Below are 19,186 nucleotides of genomic sequence, written 5' to 3' on the forward strand. Positions count from 1 at the left end.
AGAACCTATTTCTGTCCCAGTGTGAAATGACATACCTTTGACAGAAAGGATCAGCAAAGTACTTAAAAAAATACTTAATAGCAAGATGCCAGGAGTTGTTCCATTGTGTCACCAGAGCTAGTAAATAAGTAGTGAGGGAAATTTTTAAATACAGAGGAAAGGTGTGTCTGAAGCTAATAAAGCTCATGAAAACCACAAAGAGAATTCAAGGGGGTTTCAATATTGTTAGACTTTTTCAGACAGTAAGAGCGGTGTAGGAATCCTTCTGTGAACCATAGAAATAATAAATGCTGAGCCCATTGGAACATAATCTCAATCAGCAAGATGCCACTGCTTTCCAGATTTCCTCACAGGGGCCTGCTAATTCCATGCCAAAACTAGCAGTGGATTTCTTCCTTCTAATCTCGCCTAATGCCTTATTTGATTATTGTCACTGCTCTCTGACCATGCACTGTCCCTTCAGACTCTCATTTCCCAACTGAGTCATTCAGAGGAGGCTGGTGCCTGCAGGACGTAGTCTAAGACCATAAACTACCTCGTTCCAAGTGAAAAGACACAAAGAAGAGACCCAGGAGAACCTTCAAAGTTTTTGACAACTTCTATATCGATCTGTTGGATTACTGATTGAAAGCAAACAAGGAACAGGAATATGAGGGGTCTGGAAGATTTCTCTAGTTGATCAGCAAAGGAGGGCTAGTTGCAGGGGAGAAACCAGGAGAAGGGTGAACGGGGCATTTCAGTGCACCCTAGCATGGCATCGCCTCTGCCCTGGCTGTACATTATTCTATGGTGAGTAAGATGTTTTTCCCCTGATTTTTCTTTTCAGCTCAGAGGAAATAGAAAATATACATTCATTGGGTGACTTCTATATCAAATCTTGAAAGTAGCCAGGGGTAATGTATCATGTATTCGTGTTGGGGCAGACTAGGGTAGATTAAACAAAACATGTTATCTGAGGCTGAGAATGAGGATCATTGACTTTCTACTTACAGGATGGAAAATGCCCTAGGGAATGTTGAAGATGAAGGCAACTTCTACTCAGAAAACATCAGCCGGATCCTGGACAACTTGCTTGAAGGCTACGACAATAGGCTGCGACCAGGATTTGGAGGTAAGAAGCTGCATTTTTGCTATATCAAATACCTTTAGTCTCATTGCCCCCTTAACTACCCTTCCAAGACCCAGAGGAGTCAGAAAGGAGGTGATATGTCAGAGTGGTAAAGTGCAGAGATACTGGAGGGAGTCTGTGTTTTCTCCCATCTAGCCTCTACCTCTTCCTCAGTTAATGACCTTATGCAAGTTACTTGGACTCTCCAAGCCTCAATATCCTCAATTGTAGTGTGGGTGTATGATCAATGCGTGCCCCATAGAGTTGTGTGAATGTATAATGAGATTCTCCATGTAAAACAATTTTCTTAACATTTACCCATGAAAGCCATCAATATACATTAGTTACTATCATTTTTATTAGAACTAATCTAGTTCTCTTTTATTTCTGAATGTTCCCCCAATTTGACTAGAATGAATTCAAAATAAGGCAACTGATGTAAGTTTTTAGAGTTGAAAGACCTGAGGACTCCCACTGCTGGAGTGTAATAGGATGGGTTGCAGATTCTGGCCACGAGAAGTGGTTTTATGGTAGAGTCACTAAGTTCAGTCCACTTAACATTCCTGGTGATAATTGCCCCATCCCTCTGGGCTAATTTCAGGTGCTGTCACTGAAGTCAAAACAGACATTTATGTGACCAGTTTTGGGCCTGTGTCAGATGTGGAGATGGTGAGTGAGCTCTGAGTGAGTTGGGTATTTTTACTTAGGGGCGCAGAGTGGAGTCCCAGAACTCATGATAATGGGCACTGCCAACAAGCTTGGCTGCAGATTCCTGATACAATATGTGTGTCCCTGCTGAGAGGGCATGACCATTAGAGTAGATTATTGGCTTAATGTTCAGCTTCACTTAGGGCTCTGCTTGAACATTTTAAGCTTAGGGACTTTTTAAGATTATATCCTTTCTTCCATCCACATATTATGCACTGATTCCACCCTTCAAAGGGAAGATTTTCCCTTTGTGAAGTCCTAGTAAATTTTTTGGAGTAGGGAAAAAAACACAAAGATCCTATGCCATGTAAGAGCATATTGATGATATCTATGAAACTTAAAACATAACTGTCTTTTGTAGCAACATAATTATCAGCATATTTTATTAAACCAGTAAAAGGAGTCATTTGGAAAGGCTAATGCATTCCACCTTTTACATTGCGGATGGACCAGTAGGTGTTCTGGGGACTCTGTTCCAGGTACAGATGGCTGTAGGATTCGTAAGAATGTATTTATAGTAAGTGGCAATGAAAACCTGAACTAGTTTTCTAGAACAAAGTGTATCATGTTATTCTTTCACAGTTCTCAGGTAGCATTTCCATCTGAAACTAAAACATGAATACTAATGCTGAAATAAACATAGCTGTCTTTAAATAAATGCATCATTAGATTTTGTTAAGAAAATGTAATTCTGGATAAACAGTTATTGGGGATTTTTTCATTGTCTGCTTTATGAGTTTACAAGAATAGAAGAAAGAAAAATACGGCCGATAGAAAGAAAGGGAAAAGGAAGGAGTAGAGGAGGAAGAGAAAAAAGGGGGGAGGGAAGGAAGGAAGAAAACAAGGAAGAAGGGGAAGGAGGGAGGAAAGGTTTTCTTTATTCCAGAGATAAATATCTTAAGACTTAAGGGGAAAGCAGAGTCAGCATTATTCAAAATCCTGAATTATTTTGGTGTCATATTTTTCAGTTGAGTACTGAGTCACTCAAAGTATAAACAACCACTACCATTTTCTACTATATTACTAAAATCTGGGTATACTTGGAATATATCTTATGCCTATGTTTTCTTTTAAAGTTTATTTGTATAATAGATCTCTATTGTAGCCTGGATCATTACTGTATGTGTATATTGCATGCCAAATTATATTTTAAAATATAATCACTACAGTAATAAGTCTCATAAAGGAATTTATAAAGCAGGCAAAGCAATTTTTGTCAATGTTTTGACATAATTACAAGTTGTTATTTGTCATTCAATTTTTCAATAGTCTTTATCATAATTCTTAAATATTTAATGTTACATCATAAAAGCCACAAATTAAAACTCATAATTTTGATTATGTATAGTTAAATGATAACTCTCTTTAGAATAATCATGGTAACATTTGTTTTTATGTTCCCTGAGAGCAATAGAAAATAAATATGATTTGCAGCCATAGTGTGTTTACCAAGTAAAGTTTATCTGTCCTTGGAACTTTGTGCTAAATGGTACTGTGAGGCACTGAGATTTCTTTCAGGGTGAATGAGGAACAGAGGGGAATGGCTAGACTAGCTGATAGTAGGAAGGTCAGCACAAAGCCTAGGCTAAGTGTTTTCATCTATTTTATTTTTTTTTCTAAATTAAGGAAGGAGATTTTGGTAGGTGGAGAGCTGGACAGATAAAGAGGAAGAAAGGTGAGGAGAGTGGAGGTGGAGGAGGGAGAATTATGCAACACAGCACTAAATTTTATAATAACACCAAGTTTCTGAGCTCAAGAAAGCTAATAACTCATGAAAATTGTACTGAGAAGTTATTGCCATAAAAAGCTGCTTTATTGCTTGAGTTTGGGGATTAGGTTTATATACGCTAGTGAGTAAACTATTCTTAACAAACTCAGCCTGCGTGCATATTTATTTTTTCTTAGGAGTATACAATGGATGTTTTCTTCCGTCAGACTTGGACTGATGAGAGGTTGAAGTTTGGGGGGCCAGCTGAGATTCTGAGTTTGAATAACTTAATGGTCAGTAAAATCTGGACCCCTGACACATTTTTCAGGAATGGCAAAAAGTCAATTGCTCACAACATGACAACTCCTAATAAACTCTTCAGAATAATGCAGAACGGAACCATTCTATACACCATGAGGTGAGGTTTCTCCAGTTCTGTTTTCCCTGACTAAATGATACTTCCATCATACTAACTCAGAACCTTTTATTTCAATGTCCCTAGGCTTACCATCAATGCTGACTGTCCCATGAGGTTGGTTAACTTTCCTATGGACGGGCATGCTTGTCCACTCAAGTTTGGGAGTTGTAAGTTACAAAAAGCTTCTGAGAGTCAAATAATGCATTTAAAATATGTAATTATTTTGTTTTAGTCAGAGACTAGAAAGCAAGAAAGAAATGTTACCATGACACTTTTAGTGTGCTCCGGAAATAGACTTACTTAATCCTATCTGTCAGTCTCATAAATGGAGGTTTTAGTCACTAAGATTAAAGAAAAACATTAAAGAAAATTTGTTTATTTTTATTTCTTTTTTTATATAGACAATACTTTGAAGGAAACAAAAAGACAACTAACATCTAGTCATATTTACTGCTATGTTTAATTTGTATCAAAAATTTAGATGCTTACCCCAAAAGTGAAATCATATATACATGGAAAAAAGGACCACTTTACTCAGTAGAAGTCCCAGAAGAATCTTCAAGCCTCCTCCAGTATGATCTGATTGGACAAACAGTATCTAGTGAGACAATTAAATCTAACACAGGTAAGATTTTGATCAATGCATGCATGTCATCCTGCAAGGTGACCCCAGTGCACATTTTCAAAGCATCTATTTTTTTTCCTTTACATTAGCCATTCTCAGGTATGCATGCTGTTTTGAAGTGATGAGTAGCTTTCTTTCAAGTTGATTTCACAACCAGGTGCATATAAAGATTTGTATATTCCTGAAGTGGGTAGTTTTATATGTGTATGACACAAAGAACCCCACTGAAAACAATGAATTGGTGTGTTTCTTTGCTATATCACCTGCTGATCAAGTTGCTTTTTCATACATTGAAATGTGCCTTAGCTTGTTTCCTTCCATTTCATGCTAATTTAAGAATCTTCAAGATTTATATTCAAGTGTTTTCTTTTTGCAGACTGTCAGCAATAATAATACTGATGTACGTGTCATCCAACAGGTGAATATGTAATAATGACAGTTTATTTCCACTTGCAAAGGAAGATGGGCTACTTCATGATACAGATATATACTCCTTGCATTATGACGGTCATTCTTTCCCAGGTGTCTTTCTGGATTAATAAGGAGTCTGTGCCGGCAAGAACTGTCTTTGGTATGCCTCACACTTCATGCTCCACTTCTATTCATCCTCCACCTCTCATTGTTTGTGTATTTTGGGTGAATATTCACACCGATGCACTTTTCCAATCCACAAAAGAAATAGACTCCTGTCTCACTCAGACATATGTTATCATTTAAAATGACCCTAATCTTATTGCAAGTTATGTGGAGCATCAACAAAAAATTTGTTTCAGCAAGAATTTTGGCTGGCTTCCTATGACTTTCATGTGCCTCATTTAGCAGTGTTTTATCTTGATTTGCTTTTTCATAACTGAAGAAAAGCAGAAAGGTTAAAACTGACAGGTAAATCCATGAAAGAAAAGGCTAAGATATTGAACCCATTAATCCATAAATTGTATCTCGCTTTTATTAGATTGAACCATAGAAAATTGTCATTTTTGCAGCTCTAAATGTAGTTAAATATCACCAATTTCCTATGTTTTGACCTAAATATTTAATTCCACTTTTGATGCATAGAATAACTACTAGTTTTGATGGAGCAAAATGAAATTATAAGAAAAAGAGTTATAATTGAAAATATTACCAGTAACTAAGTCCAATTTTTTACTGGGTTCTCATGATTGTACATTTAGTAGTCTACAGGAAGGGAGGACTTGAGTTAAACTGAAATCTCAGGTGAATCTTGATTTTTAAAATCTATTATACTGAATAGATCTCTTTTTGCAAATTATAAAAGAATGTCTACATAATGATATTGACCATCAGTGTTACACATCCCCTAACTGTATAAATTCCCCAAGTCTTAGTTCAAGAAGGAAAATTGCTAGAAGATGAATGATACAATTTATTTTGAGTAAATATTTTGCCTTAAAACCAGACTAGAAATAAAAAAAGAGTAACCTAATTTTATGCCAATATTCACACCAGATAGAATTCATAACTATAATGAAAGATATGATTAGCTAGTGAAATTGATCAGAAATTGAAGGTGATTTTGTTTTACTTCAGTGATAATAATTTGTTATAAGTTTTCTTAAGCACTAAACAACTAGAACTATTTATGACTTAAATTTTACAATAGTTAAACTACTTCAATTCAGGAAATATTTTTTGAGAACTATAATATAAAAAGTCACTGGACTAAATATTAAGGTGTACAAAATAAGATGATACCGATGATAATAATTATGAGCAATTATAGTAAAATAAAATAACAAAAATTACTTAGCCTTGATAAGGTATGTCCTTCCCTCTACTAATATGTTTTCATTTGATCTTGCTGTAGCATTCCCAGTGCTTACATGCATTTCCTATTCTTTCGCATTGCAGGGATCACCACTGTTTTAACCATGACCACTTTGAGCATCAGTGCCCGGCACTCCTTGCCAAAGGTGTCCTACGCAACTGCTATGGATTGGTTCATAGCTGTTTGCTTTGCTTTCGTCTTCTCTGCTCTTATTGAGTTCGCAGCTGTCAACTACTTCACCAATCTTCAGACACAAAGGGCCAAGAAGAAGGCACAGATTGCAGCCTCAACCCCAGTGACAATATCGAAGGCAACTGAACCCTTGGAAGCCGAGATTGTTTTGGTAATTGTTTACTTTTTCTAATGTCGCACACCATAGGACAACGCAGCCCCAACAGTGATCACAAACAACTACAGAGTCTAAAAGTAATGTTAGTTGGGCACAAGTTACATAACTCCAGTTGCAATAGCAAAGGCCAATTTCTCTTCCAACTTCACAGATAAAAGCTAAAGAACAATCTTTCATTTATCTTTGCTCTAAACTTTTGGCATTCTTCTTTCATCACCCTCACTTGTATTAGCAGACTCCAGGCTCTCAGAGGAGACTAGAAAATTCTTCTTAGCCTTTAGATGTTTCCTTTGAACAGGATCACTTATACCAACTAAGGAGAAGAGAGTAAAAAAAAAAAAAAAAAGTCCTAATGAGGCTTCACAGTCTGAAAGAAACAGAGAAACAGAAACTTTTATGGAATGGATCATTTTTGCTAGAAATCTGCTTGCTGCTTTATTTCATGAGAGCAAGGCTTCTGTGAGTAGCGAATAATAGGGTCTCTGAATTCCGAGTCATAACCTAAGTATTCGATTCATATTAAAACATTCTATATTCACATTTATATGTTAAATATATGTATATCAATGAATTTATATTCAATGGTTTATATTCAGTGAGAAATAGTTATGAATTTCTGTTAAATTTTCTGTGGCTTATCTTTGGTCCCAAAGGTTTTTGTATAAGAAACAAATGATATCATTAATAATTCAAAGGCCATAAATGTGCCCCCGAATTTCCATTTCATGTAATGGTAAATTCTAACAATAATTAAACTGAACATACTTTTAAAAATGGATTATAAAACTCGTTGATAGCATACAATTTTATTTTAATACAAACTCTAAAGAGTAAGTCTTAGAAAAGAGGAGAATTTTGCTCTGTAAAATAGAGTAATACAGATACTTTGAACTGGAAATTCCTCTCTAATTGATCAATTCTAGTAAACATTTTCAGATTTCAAGACCACATGCAGCCCAGTAATCCTCAGTTAAGCTTTATGATAAAAATTATAAAGCTTTGTGTGTTTTATTTCTCCCAAACCGAGGGATTTATTGATTGGCTAAAAAGGTGATCATTTTCTTTTGAAAATTTTCTCTTTGATAAACTAAGAAACTTGTTTGAAAATTTACATTTCCTGCAAGAAATAAGAAGCCATTCTCAAAATAAGTGGAAATACAGAATTTAAAGGTTTTAAAACATTTTCTCTCATTAAAAAAAAAAAAAAGTTTGCCATCCAGTGGTCCAGCCTAATTATATTCTTTTACAAGTGGGAAAAGGAAGTTCAAAAGGGAAAATATTAGTTATTAGTTGGTAGGAAAACTGGGAATTAATAAAAGAACTCCTGATATCCACAACATTACAGAGGCTGAACCTACCCGCACCCCTAAAATTCTTCTAAAGACTGAAATATATCAGGCTGCATATCACTGGAAAATACATTTTGAAAATGTAGATAATTCCCAAAATTCTTCCGTTGATTTAATGATGTTTTCTTCATAGACATGTGGTTTCAAAGGTCATCAAAATGTAAATCTTGTAACAAAAATATGCTAGTTTGCAGGCTTAGTCCAAAACATTTGAAGACCATTTTCTGAGGCAAGATAAATTCCAGATGTTTTTGAGATTCTTTTTATGATATGATTCTGTTATAAGCTGTCTTATATATTAATAAGTATATAATCTGTATATTATCCAAAGGTCATATATTATCTTAACATATACCCTCAAATGAGGAAAAATTGTTTATTGGAATTCAGTTTATCATTACTTATTATTTGAGAAATATAGAAAAAATGAAGAGTGAAGTCTGTTAAAAACAGAATGATTTTGAATATGCTCACTTGGCAGATATTGAAATAAAAAGAAAGACCAAGTTATTTACTTCAACTCTTTGGAAACATATAGTACTGAGAGGATTACGATTGCAAATCCTTAGAGAAAATGTAGAGTAATCATCCCCTCAGGCTATTATTCTAAAGGCATAATTTATTAATAAGATGGAATTTAATATACCAGGTCTTTATATAAACTATCTCCTACGATCCCAAAATAGTAACATATAAGTAAGTCCTTTGGGAAGCTGGATAAAAAATTGCATTTAAATCATCTCCAAGTACTTTTTTCTTACAAGTTACTTTTTTTTTCTTATGAAAAAATGTATTTCTGAACTTGGTTTTATTGAAAATATTTTAAAGCAATAAATAGGAAAATTTTGCTTCTAAAAGGCCAGCATGTAAAAATAAAAATAAAAACAAAAACAACCAAACCAAACAATGTAAACCTTGAAAGTATCAAAAATAATTATAGGAGATTACATAGACCATTTACCTTTTATTTGTTCATCTCAAAACTTGGCAACTCGTCTTACATAAAATACAGGAACAAACATAAATTACACATTTGCAATTTATACTATACAATGGTATATTATGATTGCAAGACATTTCTTTAAAATACCATGACATTTAAAAATACCTATTCAGTTGTAATCAAAACAACATTACTTGAATAAGTCAGATACTGAAATAGGAAACTAACATGATGAACTTGAAACAAAATTCAGTGTGTGCATATTTTATGTGATTCTAAGTTGTATATTTTAATATGTTCATTGCTTTTCATAGGAAACTACTTAGAATGGATGTGGATAAAACTTTATAACTTTACCTCTTTGATTTTGACCTTGGAATTTAATATAATAATGACAAAGAAATTCAGGCATTTAGAAGTTAGGACTCAAACCCCAAGAGATACCTTAAATCTAAATCCTCAGAAGTGCTCTATAGACTAATTATCTTTCTGTTTTTAAGGCCTGTGGAATTTGAGACTTATTTATTTTTAGGTTTTGAAAAAAAATTGTGAATAGCTTCTTTCCTGTTGTATTTTCTTATTATTTTTTTATCTAGTATGCTACCTTAACATTAGACAGTTATTCCTGCCTTCATGGTTTCAGAGCCTATCGTGTCTCTGGAATATACCTACACCTATACCACTTCTAAGACCACTTTGGTCCTTGACGTCTTTTTGCATGTTTTGCTGGTTTCCTTGTTATTTTAAAGGTCTAACTCCTCATCGCTGTGTTGCTGAGAATGAATCTCCCACCCACTCCATCTATACCTCCTTTTAGGTATTGTTATTACTCCCAGTGTGGCTTCTCTTCACAGGGGTGTGACACTTTTTGTAAATGACCAAAATTTCATTAGTCAGGACAATAACGGTATTGATAGTGATTACATTGTTCATTCGTTTTCTTCTTTTTTCTTTTCATCTGGCATGCATCGAGTACTTATTTATTCATTGAATTATGCATACCATAAGTATTTGACAAGTGCTTTTATGTGTCAGGCTCTCGTAGAAGGCTGAGATTATACTAGTGAGTGATGTCAGGAGGGTCCCTTCCCTCACGGAGCTTCTTGTCTGGCAGGAAGAGAAACAAATCAATGAGCTGTAACAAAACACTGTGAAAAAGGCTGTCGTTAGAGAAGAATAGTACATGCAAGATTGTGTAACTCAGTCTGGAAGGGTCTTTACTTCTAAATGAGTGATGTCTATGCTGAGAACAGAATGATGAGCCTGGCCTTGCTCTTGAAGCGCTAGGCCAGTTGCTAGAAAAGTGAGCATAGAGAGGGAAATAAGATATATATCCTCCTGTCCTTTTCTTCAAGAAGATCTCATGTGGAGATGTGTACTGGGCCATTGCCATGCTGTCCTTGCCTATAGAGAGAGATTTGAAGGATGGAATACTGAAAGCCTTACCTTACCAGTTCCAAATATTGCAAAGACTTTTTTGAGTTTTGTCCTTATTCTCTAGAATTAAGGGTTAAATTAAGAACATTAAAGACTCTAAGCATTAGAAAGATCCTGATGTTCCTTCTTGATGGCTATGCCGTTGTATGGTTTACGGGTCAGATGAGGGATGTAGGTGGTTAACTCTTTCCACATACCTTCTATTAAATTTCTGTGCAATACTTCATTCTGAACCCTCCAAACATTCTAATGTGGTTTCCAGACACATCTCCTAGCACCATGGACCAACTAGATTGCTGCCAATAAGCTGCTTCTCTGTAGAAATTCTGGGTTTGTCTCTGCTCTCAAATCTACCAATTATAACATAAATGCAAGAAAATTCAAAGGAGTTCTAATTTTCCCCATAATGATTATGGTGGTATTGAAAAATATCAAAAACTAAATATTTTCAATTTTTTTCCCCATTTTTTTGGTGCCTTTATTATCTGGTTATAAAAATAGGTGCTTTATTTAGCCCTTCACTAGTGCAGGTCTGGTTCAAATATATCTAATGAGAGATCATCTATTGCCTCCTCCTTTAAATAATATTTGACTCACTGAATGATGTATCAAAATGGATCTAAATATGTCCCAAATACCTTATCCCTATATCGAATAATTGATTGTCATAAAGTCCAGTTTGACTCAAAGAACCTTTGCAATATGGCATTACTTAAAACAAAGCAGTGCTCTATAAATACCTAAAGCAGGATGGCACTCAGCAGCAGGGGAGCCCTGGAAAAATTCAAAACCACAGGTGTTCCACTCAAAACAGTGACAGCCCCAAGCTGAGCCCTCATCTGGACTCTGACAAAAGCCTATTTTACCATCAGCTGAAGCTGCTAGGCTTACAATAGAGCAGGCGGAACCAAGGCAAACCTGTAGCTTGAATGGCTTGCAAGATTGGCTTTCTTCGCATATCAGAAATTCAATGTGTTCCTTCTAAATTGACGTCCAGTCTCCTTGTGCTGCCAGTTCCCAATTATTCAACAGCCAATGATCTGGTGTGCAGGGTAGCCAGACCTCTTGCATTTCCTTTAGCCTATCACATTTGCTGCCTGCTAGAAATCCCTCCTCCCCATCGGTCACTGGGCAGTGGGACAGTTGTAACCCTAACCTAGTAATTCTCAGTTGGAGGTTATTTTACCCTGAAGGACATTTGGCAATGTCTGGAGATATTTTTGATTGTTAAAACTTGAGGTTGGGAGTGCTACTGGCATCTTGTTGATAGAGGCCATGGATGCTGCTCAGTGTCCCAGGAGGCACAGGACAATCCCCACAACAAAGAATAATCCAACCCAAAATGTCAGTAATTCTGAGATTGAGAAACTGTGCCCTAAACCATAAAGTTGATGGGGAAAATAGCATAATAACGGTTAAGAGTATGTTCTTTTACTTCTGAGAGGGATTGAATCCAAGGCCTGGCACTTATTACCTGTGTGAGTTTCTTGCTTCAGCTTTCATTTGCTATCCCCTAAAATGAAAATAATTACATGACATTGTAGATTATTTTCAATGGGTAAGTGAGATAATGCTTGCATATTGTTTTGTAATGCTTGTCAATAGTAAGCATTTAGAAATGACACCTGTAATACATAAATAATGAGTGAGATGTGTACCATCTGGGGGATGGTCATGCTGGAAACTCAGACTTGTGGAGGGAGGGGCAAAAGGGCATTTATTGAAACCTTAAAACCTGTACCCCCATAATATGCCAAAGTAAAAAAAATTGTTGCCAACATTAAAAATTGAGAAATTTCATACACACACACAAAAATAATATAAAATAATATATTAAAGTGCAATGTAACCATAATCATAAAACTTTTTGTTCCCCTCTTTGCCTGCTTCCTCCACCAAATCTTGGAAATTATTTAGATTTTCTTTCATTTGTTGAGTCAGCATGTGTTTATCAAACATATACTATGTTCTATGCACTTGCTAAGCACTGTGGAGCATTCATACATGATGATAACGTTTCCTCTACCACTAGGGAGCTTTCATTCCAGGAAAGAAGATAAGCTTCAACAGAAATAATTATACTTACAAGAGAGCATATAACAGCTACAAGAGTTATAATAGCTAAGTAGTCAGAAAAGTAGATAAGAGCTGGGATAATCAGTGATATTAGGCGGTACATAAATTTGGTATCAAAAGATGTGAAGGGAAGATAAAAGATAGGGTGGCAAGTGGATGTTAATACAGAAAACAAAGAAATGAAGTAAAAGTAGGTGAGAGGTGAGAATGGAAGCAGATATATGTTGCAAAAGTTGAAAAATATAGAAAGAGTGAAGATTTGCTGTGCAAATGTGTATATGTATATATGTGTGTATGTATCTATATATTATGTATTATCTCAAATTATTTTAAAAAACAGGAAAAAATTATGAGGCAAGTCATAGTTGTCCTTACCTTGAAAGATAGTCACTTGAAGCTTTAAGGAGAATTAAATTCTATGAGACCTATGTCTATGTCACAGAACCTATGTCTATGTCAAGCAAATAGTAGATATGGAATTGTTAGCTAGGGATTTCTGATTCTCCTGTTCTCTTAACTCCTGGGAAACCCCCCATAGAGATTGTTTGGGTAAATAGATGAGGAAAAGGGAAATCCAATTATAAGGGTCTTTAACTCTAGGCTATTGCCATTTTACTTAAAATTTCCGTGGATTTTTGGTTCTGAATGATGTCTCTTAACTCTGAACATTGGTTATTTGGCAATACTCATTAAGTCTTTTGTGATAATGTGACAGAGCCCAGAGAGGCACAAATATCTTTTCTCTACACATTTCTGAAGAAAAAGTTGAGAATAAACATTGCTTTTCATTTTTATGGCACTTTATGTTTTAAAGTCACTTTTTTGTACCAATGAACTAGGCATGTCTATCCTTCTGCCTAAAATAGAAAGAAAAAAAAAAAAACAGGTTTTATACAGGTAATGCATGCTATTAAAAGTCAAGATGCATCTAGAAAGAAAATCTACCCTGGAGGCTTGCCCTCTTTCTACTCCATCATGGTCCTTAGAAATTTTACTAGAGGAAAGTATTTTAGTGTGGGAGGAGAATGATTATCTTTGGAGGATAAAAAGTTGACACATTTTACTCTTCAAGGTAGAGAATGTTTTTTATGACATTCAAATTAGAATCTAAGAAACATGATAGCATACTGTTGTAAGTCAGTGCTTTGTTTATTCTGTTAGAGAGGCAACAAGCATTCAGACCAAAGTACTGTTACTCTGGTCCTAGCCACAGATAGTCTGGTGACCCTCGGCACAGTAGTCATCAGCTGTCATCTATTTTTAATAGAACGTGTCACTTATTTCATCTCTAAGATCAGCATACTAAGCCCTCTAATATTTTAAACAGTCCTCTATCTCCAAGGCCTATGAATTATTTAATTCTGTCCACAGCGCCTACCACAGTTCCAGGCCAAGAGATAAGAAAGATATTCTTTGCTTGAATTTCACTATGGTTATGTCAAATCAGGCTTGACTATACTATTCATTTTTGTTTCTGGTGAAGAAACAGATTTACCATATCCCTTAAAAACACTCAGAGTTTAAGCTCTCTCTGATGACTATTATTATTTAGATAGTAACTTCTACAGAAAATCAAATAGCAAAACTCAGGAGGGGAATCAAGAAAGAAGCTTTTGGGGTTGTTGTTCCTGCAGTCCAAATGTCACCACATCGGCGGGTCATTTTGGTCCTGTGGCTCAACCAGCACAGGGTAGGCAGCTGTCGTATCCTGTTGCCGCAGGGTTGCTGGCTGAAGCCACAGGAGTTTGCCCACGTGAGTAACATACCCTGCCAGGCAGCAAAGTGGTAATTTTGCTGCCAGAGAGGAAACAGGCCATTTTATAAGATCAGGGGTAATGTACAGCAAGTGTTTGAAGTCAGAGACCCAGCAAGGACAACCTGGCCCCAAGGAGAGTGATTGTTACAGGATGTGGACAAGAAAAGATAGGAGTCAGAGGAAGGCCCCCTAGACTCCAGCAGCATGAAAGGAGTCTGAATCAAACAAAATCCAAGTCTCTGAACTAGGCCCAACACTTTACAGAAAAGATGAAAAAATGCTGGGATAAAACAAGCACTGAAATTGACCAGTGGAATCTATTGCTACCAGTGCAACCACGGCCAAGGTGGTTGCCATATCTGGCTCCTAGCCTTTTTGCCAGTCAGTTAAGGTGTGAAACACCCCTTTCAAGACTAAAGTTGATTGTTGTATGATTTCAGTGGAATGGAAAGGCTAATGATAGAAAAGAACATAATAATTCTGACATTAGTAAATGAATTGCTTTTGGTGACATAAGATACAGGGAGACCAGTGACGAAGTTCTGAATAGGAATTAGGAAGTTCTCAATATAGAACTTCTGGGCTCTTAAGGGGCAGGTATATATCAAGGTATGAATATTCATCCTACTCAAGTTAAGAATGTTCTTTGTCACTGGTCTTAGACATACATGGGATGATTTTTTTTTTTTAATTCAACTAGTTCAAATGTGTGTGTGAAGATAAGAATGTAGGCTGGGCATGTGTACAGAAGAGTGAGATCAGGGGACCAAGTTGTGCTTTTCTTGTATTAACTAATTATCCACGTATTCCAAATTGGAATCCACTCCCCTCTCCAACACACCATTTCCTGCATGCATTGCCCTACAAGCTTATGCATAACCAGGAATGGGTATACCTCTGCAACCTGGTGCATTTTTCCTAGCTGTACAATGCCCAATACAGTTTCTGGGCCATTGACCAATGCTTGTTATTAATTGCTGATATATTGAATTACAGGATGTTGAATGAGAGGGAGCAAATCAATTCTTTTAAAATGTGTTTTACCTTTTTTTTTTTGAAAAGAGGAACTATCAAATAGTATTAAGAATATTCAGATGTTTTACTTTAAATATTAAGTAAATAGTCAACAAATGTTTGTCAATGGTGAAAAAAATGAATGCCTAAATAAGTGATCCCTATTCCCTTACTTAGGTTGAATATTTGCCTTTTTTTCTGCAGCATCCTGATTCCAGATACCACCTGAAGAAAAGAATCACTTCTCTGACTTTGCCAATAGTTCCATCCCCTGAGGCTAATAAAGTCCTCACTAGAGCGCCCGTCTTACAACCAACACCTGCCACGCCCCCACCACTCTCACCAGCCTTTGGAGGCACCAGTAAAATAGACCAGTATTCTCGAATTCTCTTCCCAGTTGCATTTGCAGGATTCAACCTTGTATATTGGGTAGTTTATCTTTCCAAAGACACAATGGATGTGAGTAGCACTGTTGATTAGCTTGCAGCCAGGACAACCTGTGTTCTATAGGTTCTTATTTTCTGTATTTTTTTTAAAATAGCATTGAGACTTGTGTAGATACTTTTCAGAACATGAAATCATAATTGGAAATTTGTAACACATGTCTTTGAGTAAGCATGTAGGAGCCAAAAAGCAATAATGTTATCCCTCAAAATTGAGAGTTGAAGGTTACTGAAAAACATGACTTTTTTTTTGTACATTAGAGAAAATTTTTATGAGGATAAGATAGGTTCAAGATGAATTCGCCAACAACCTTTGTCCTTGATTGCTCGATATTTTTAATTGTCACTGTGAATAACATTTATCACAAGGCAGATCAAAGAAGAAATGCTGACACTTCCAAAGGTTGCCTTAAATACATTTATTTTGGCTTGGTTTCCAATAGAGGAAAATATAAATACAGTCTAAATATTTATCAGTATGTTAATACAGCATGTTGGAGGCCTTTATGCTAGTAAGTGACTTTTCAGTGGCATTGTAAAGCCTACATTGAACTTAGCCATTTGTTTTTAACCTCGCTGCGCTCTTTTACCTCAGTAAAATGTGCTGTTTGTATACATATAAATTATACATGTCTCATAAATTATGTATGCATATGTACATAGCTTGGGTTGGACTAAAATACAATGTTGTTTCATCACTTTAAATTACCCTTTAAAGATAATATGTTTACCATAATTCCATGAAGTTGTAGAAAAAAATTAGTGATCATAAGAAAGCCTTGTATACTATGACTATGGTTATCTCTTGTGTTTTCCATTGTTCTAAGTATAATGCTAAATAAAACAGCTTTAAACATGGTTCTCTGGATCTGTTTCATGAAGCTGAGAAGAGTTTGTTTAGGTATGGGGAAGTGACATGGTTACCTCTCCCTCAATGTTAGTGCCTTGGTGATTCTGCGAGGTAGAAGGGACAGGCCAACCAGGCTTAGTCACCTAGCTCTGAACAAAGATTTGATTTTATAACATATTCAAATAGTCAATTGTTCCTCTCCCTCCTGCTCAACCAACAACGAAAAATGAATGAGACGATCTTCTCCCTTTCCACTATTCCAGTTGTTCCTGATGCTTACTCTCACATTGTCTCTCTCACACAGGATTGTTAGAGGAAAACAAGAACTAGGAGGAGGAGAAAGCACACAGTGTTGTTTAGACAAACCTTTCATTAGATGTCCTAGGCCTTATACATTATGGGGATCACCTTGAGCCCTGAACCGAGAAAACAATATTTTGGTCCTACTACTCTTGCCTTTATCCAGAAAAATACAAGAACTGCTACAGCTAAATGACTTTGAGTTTAATTGAAATAGCACTTTAGTAAGGGTGGAGAGACTGAAGTCTCTATCCAACTTCCCTATTTTTTAGCTCCTTAACCAAATATAGTGTTTGGGAGATTCAGCTCTATCCTCACCTACAGAATGAGAGGGCTGAATTAGACATCCTCTAAAGACTCTCCCATTTTGAACAACTTATGTTTGCTTCATAACTGTTCTTTTCTAAACGGAATCAGTGTAATTATACAGGTATACCCTAAATAATTATTAATAACTATCAAGTAGTTGTCAATCACTTTATAGACTATGTCATATTTAATCTCCCCCACAAACCTGTAAAGTATATACTGCTATTATCTCTATTTAAAGATGAGAAAACCAAGGCTCAGAGAAGATGGCTAATTTTGTTTAAAATCAAATAGCACTCAGGTGCTATAGGTGAGAATCATACCCAGCAGTGTGAATCCATAGCTTGTTCACTGAACCATAAACCTACATATCCTCATCCTAATGCAACATGACTCTATGCTTTCATCCCCTCTGGTATCCTCTCACCTTGTATTTCATTTTATTGTAATAATTTTCCTTGGGTTCTTATATTTTCCATGCCCCTCCTCAGCATGCATTCTACATCTCACTGCAAAGAAGAATACTTGTAGTCAGTATTAATGCTAAGAGCTGAAACAGATAAATTAAACCAAGGAAAGAATTGTAGGCATTAGATTCTTCACTAGTAAGGGGATTTTGAAGAAAAAGTTCATAAAATTATAAAACACTTGAATTTCTCAGTATTCCAGAGAATGCCATTTCTCAATGTATGTCATGGCATAGTCATAGAGGTTAACTGAAAATAAAACAGTTTTCCTAGCCAAATAATTTGGGGAACGATATTGAGTCAAAGTGAAACATGTTTCTTTTTTGCTGGAGTTCTCACAACCTTTATTTGCTTATGTGCACAAGTGTCTGATAGTTTGTTACAGTATTATAACCTTTCCCAAGTGTATATAAGTATCAGTATCATTTTATCCGGAGGAAACCTTGGGAGTAGCATTCCCTGGAAAACAATTTGGAAAACAGCACTTTAGAAGTACTAACCCTTCTATTACCCCCTCCCCAATCAAACAGATAGGGAATTGAGTCTGAATGAGAACCTGATTTACTCCAGTCCTCACAGCCATGAGACACCAAATGATAAATGTGTAAAATAAAAACCAGATTAGATATTTCAATATGGAGAGTTTAATATAGACTGAACCATTACATAAGCAACAAAGAGATGGTAACTGTCGGAAGCAGACACCAAAGAAAAGAGAATTAGGTTAATAACCTAGAAGCTCGGGCAAGAGATCTTATAGAGAAGGACTCAGTCACTCAGTCATCCGAGGAGGGGCCACCACGTGGATGGTGATAGTAACTTGGTATTTCACAGAAAGAAACCGCCCCCCCCCTCCCCCCCGAGAGCTGAGAATCAGACCTCAAAGGACAGGGTGGCCCCTGGCTGATACTGGTAGCTCAGATGATCGACGGAGGACCTCCTGGTAGCTGAGTCTCAGACCTCTGCGGTTTGCCCACCACTGCTAGACTCTCAGGAGTGGAAGGAGAACTCTTATACATTTGGGATCCCATTCCTGAAGCAGTGCTGTGGCTGGGCTGAAACTGATGCCTCTGGGTGGACCCATGAGACTGGTTCTAGAATCACAAAAAACTGGAGACTGGAGACAACTGTTGTCTCAAGGTGAAAGGTAACATGGAAAGGAAAAGCAAGTCAACAAAAGAGATAACATTCCTTGCCCTTTCCTCCATTCTTCCTGTCTCTCTCTAACATCACCAGTGGAACCTCACAGAAATCCTTGATGCAGAAAAGAAATGAAAATTACTGAGTTCTAGCCCCAGCATCACAAAATAGATTGTAGAAGATTAGATATCATGCTGACTGATAATTGCATACAAACTAGCATTATTCACTCCTTTGGTTATTCAGTACCATATACACACTTCTGTACATATTTATACTGTTTCATAGTAATAATATGATGCAGCTATCCTCCATACAAACAAAAATGCTCTCATCATTTGTCCAAAATGGAGATACATAAAATTCTACCAATTATTGTATCCATCTCTAAGCAACTATC

The 19,186-nt window shown here is 36.1% G+C and overlaps 1 protein-coding gene across 1 annotated transcript; it reads left to right on the forward strand.

Moving 5' to 3' along the window:
- Window positions 1–355: 355 nt before the first annotated feature.
- GABRA6 (gamma-aminobutyric acid type A receptor subunit alpha6) lies at window positions 356–16,578 on the forward strand. Its single transcript, XM_012740668.3, has 9 exons — window positions 356–789; window positions 993–1,111; window positions 1,710–1,777; window positions 3,722–3,942; window positions 4,027–4,109; window positions 4,424–4,567; window positions 4,986–5,138; window positions 6,437–6,696; window positions 15,482–16,578. The coding sequence occupies exons 1-9, from the start codon at window positions 752–754 to the stop codon at window positions 15,755–15,757; spliced, it is 1,362 nt and encodes a 453-aa protein (XP_012596122.2). The 5' UTR covers window positions 356–751; the 3' UTR covers window positions 15,758–16,578.
- Window positions 16,579–19,186: the final 2,608 nt, after the last annotated feature.

The sequence above is a fragment of the Microcebus murinus genome, chromosome 21 (assembly GCF_040939455.1).
Source record: "Microcebus murinus isolate Inina chromosome 21, M.murinus_Inina_mat1.0, whole genome shotgun sequence".
Taxonomy (NCBI): Eukaryota; Metazoa; Chordata; class Mammalia; order Primates; family Cheirogaleidae; genus Microcebus; species Microcebus murinus.

Coding starts and splice junctions, on each gene's coding strand:
- GABRA6 (XM_012740668.3), top strand. CDS start 752: ATGGCATCGCCTCTGCCCTGGCTGTACATTATTCTATG. Junction 790..992: donor TGGCTGTACATTATTCTATG/GTGAGTAAGATG, acceptor TTCTACTTACAG/GATGGAAAATGCCCTAGGGA. Junction 1,778..3,721: donor CTGTGTCAGATGTGGAGATG/GTGAGTGAGCTC, acceptor ATTTTTTCTTAG/GAGTATACAATGGATGTTTT.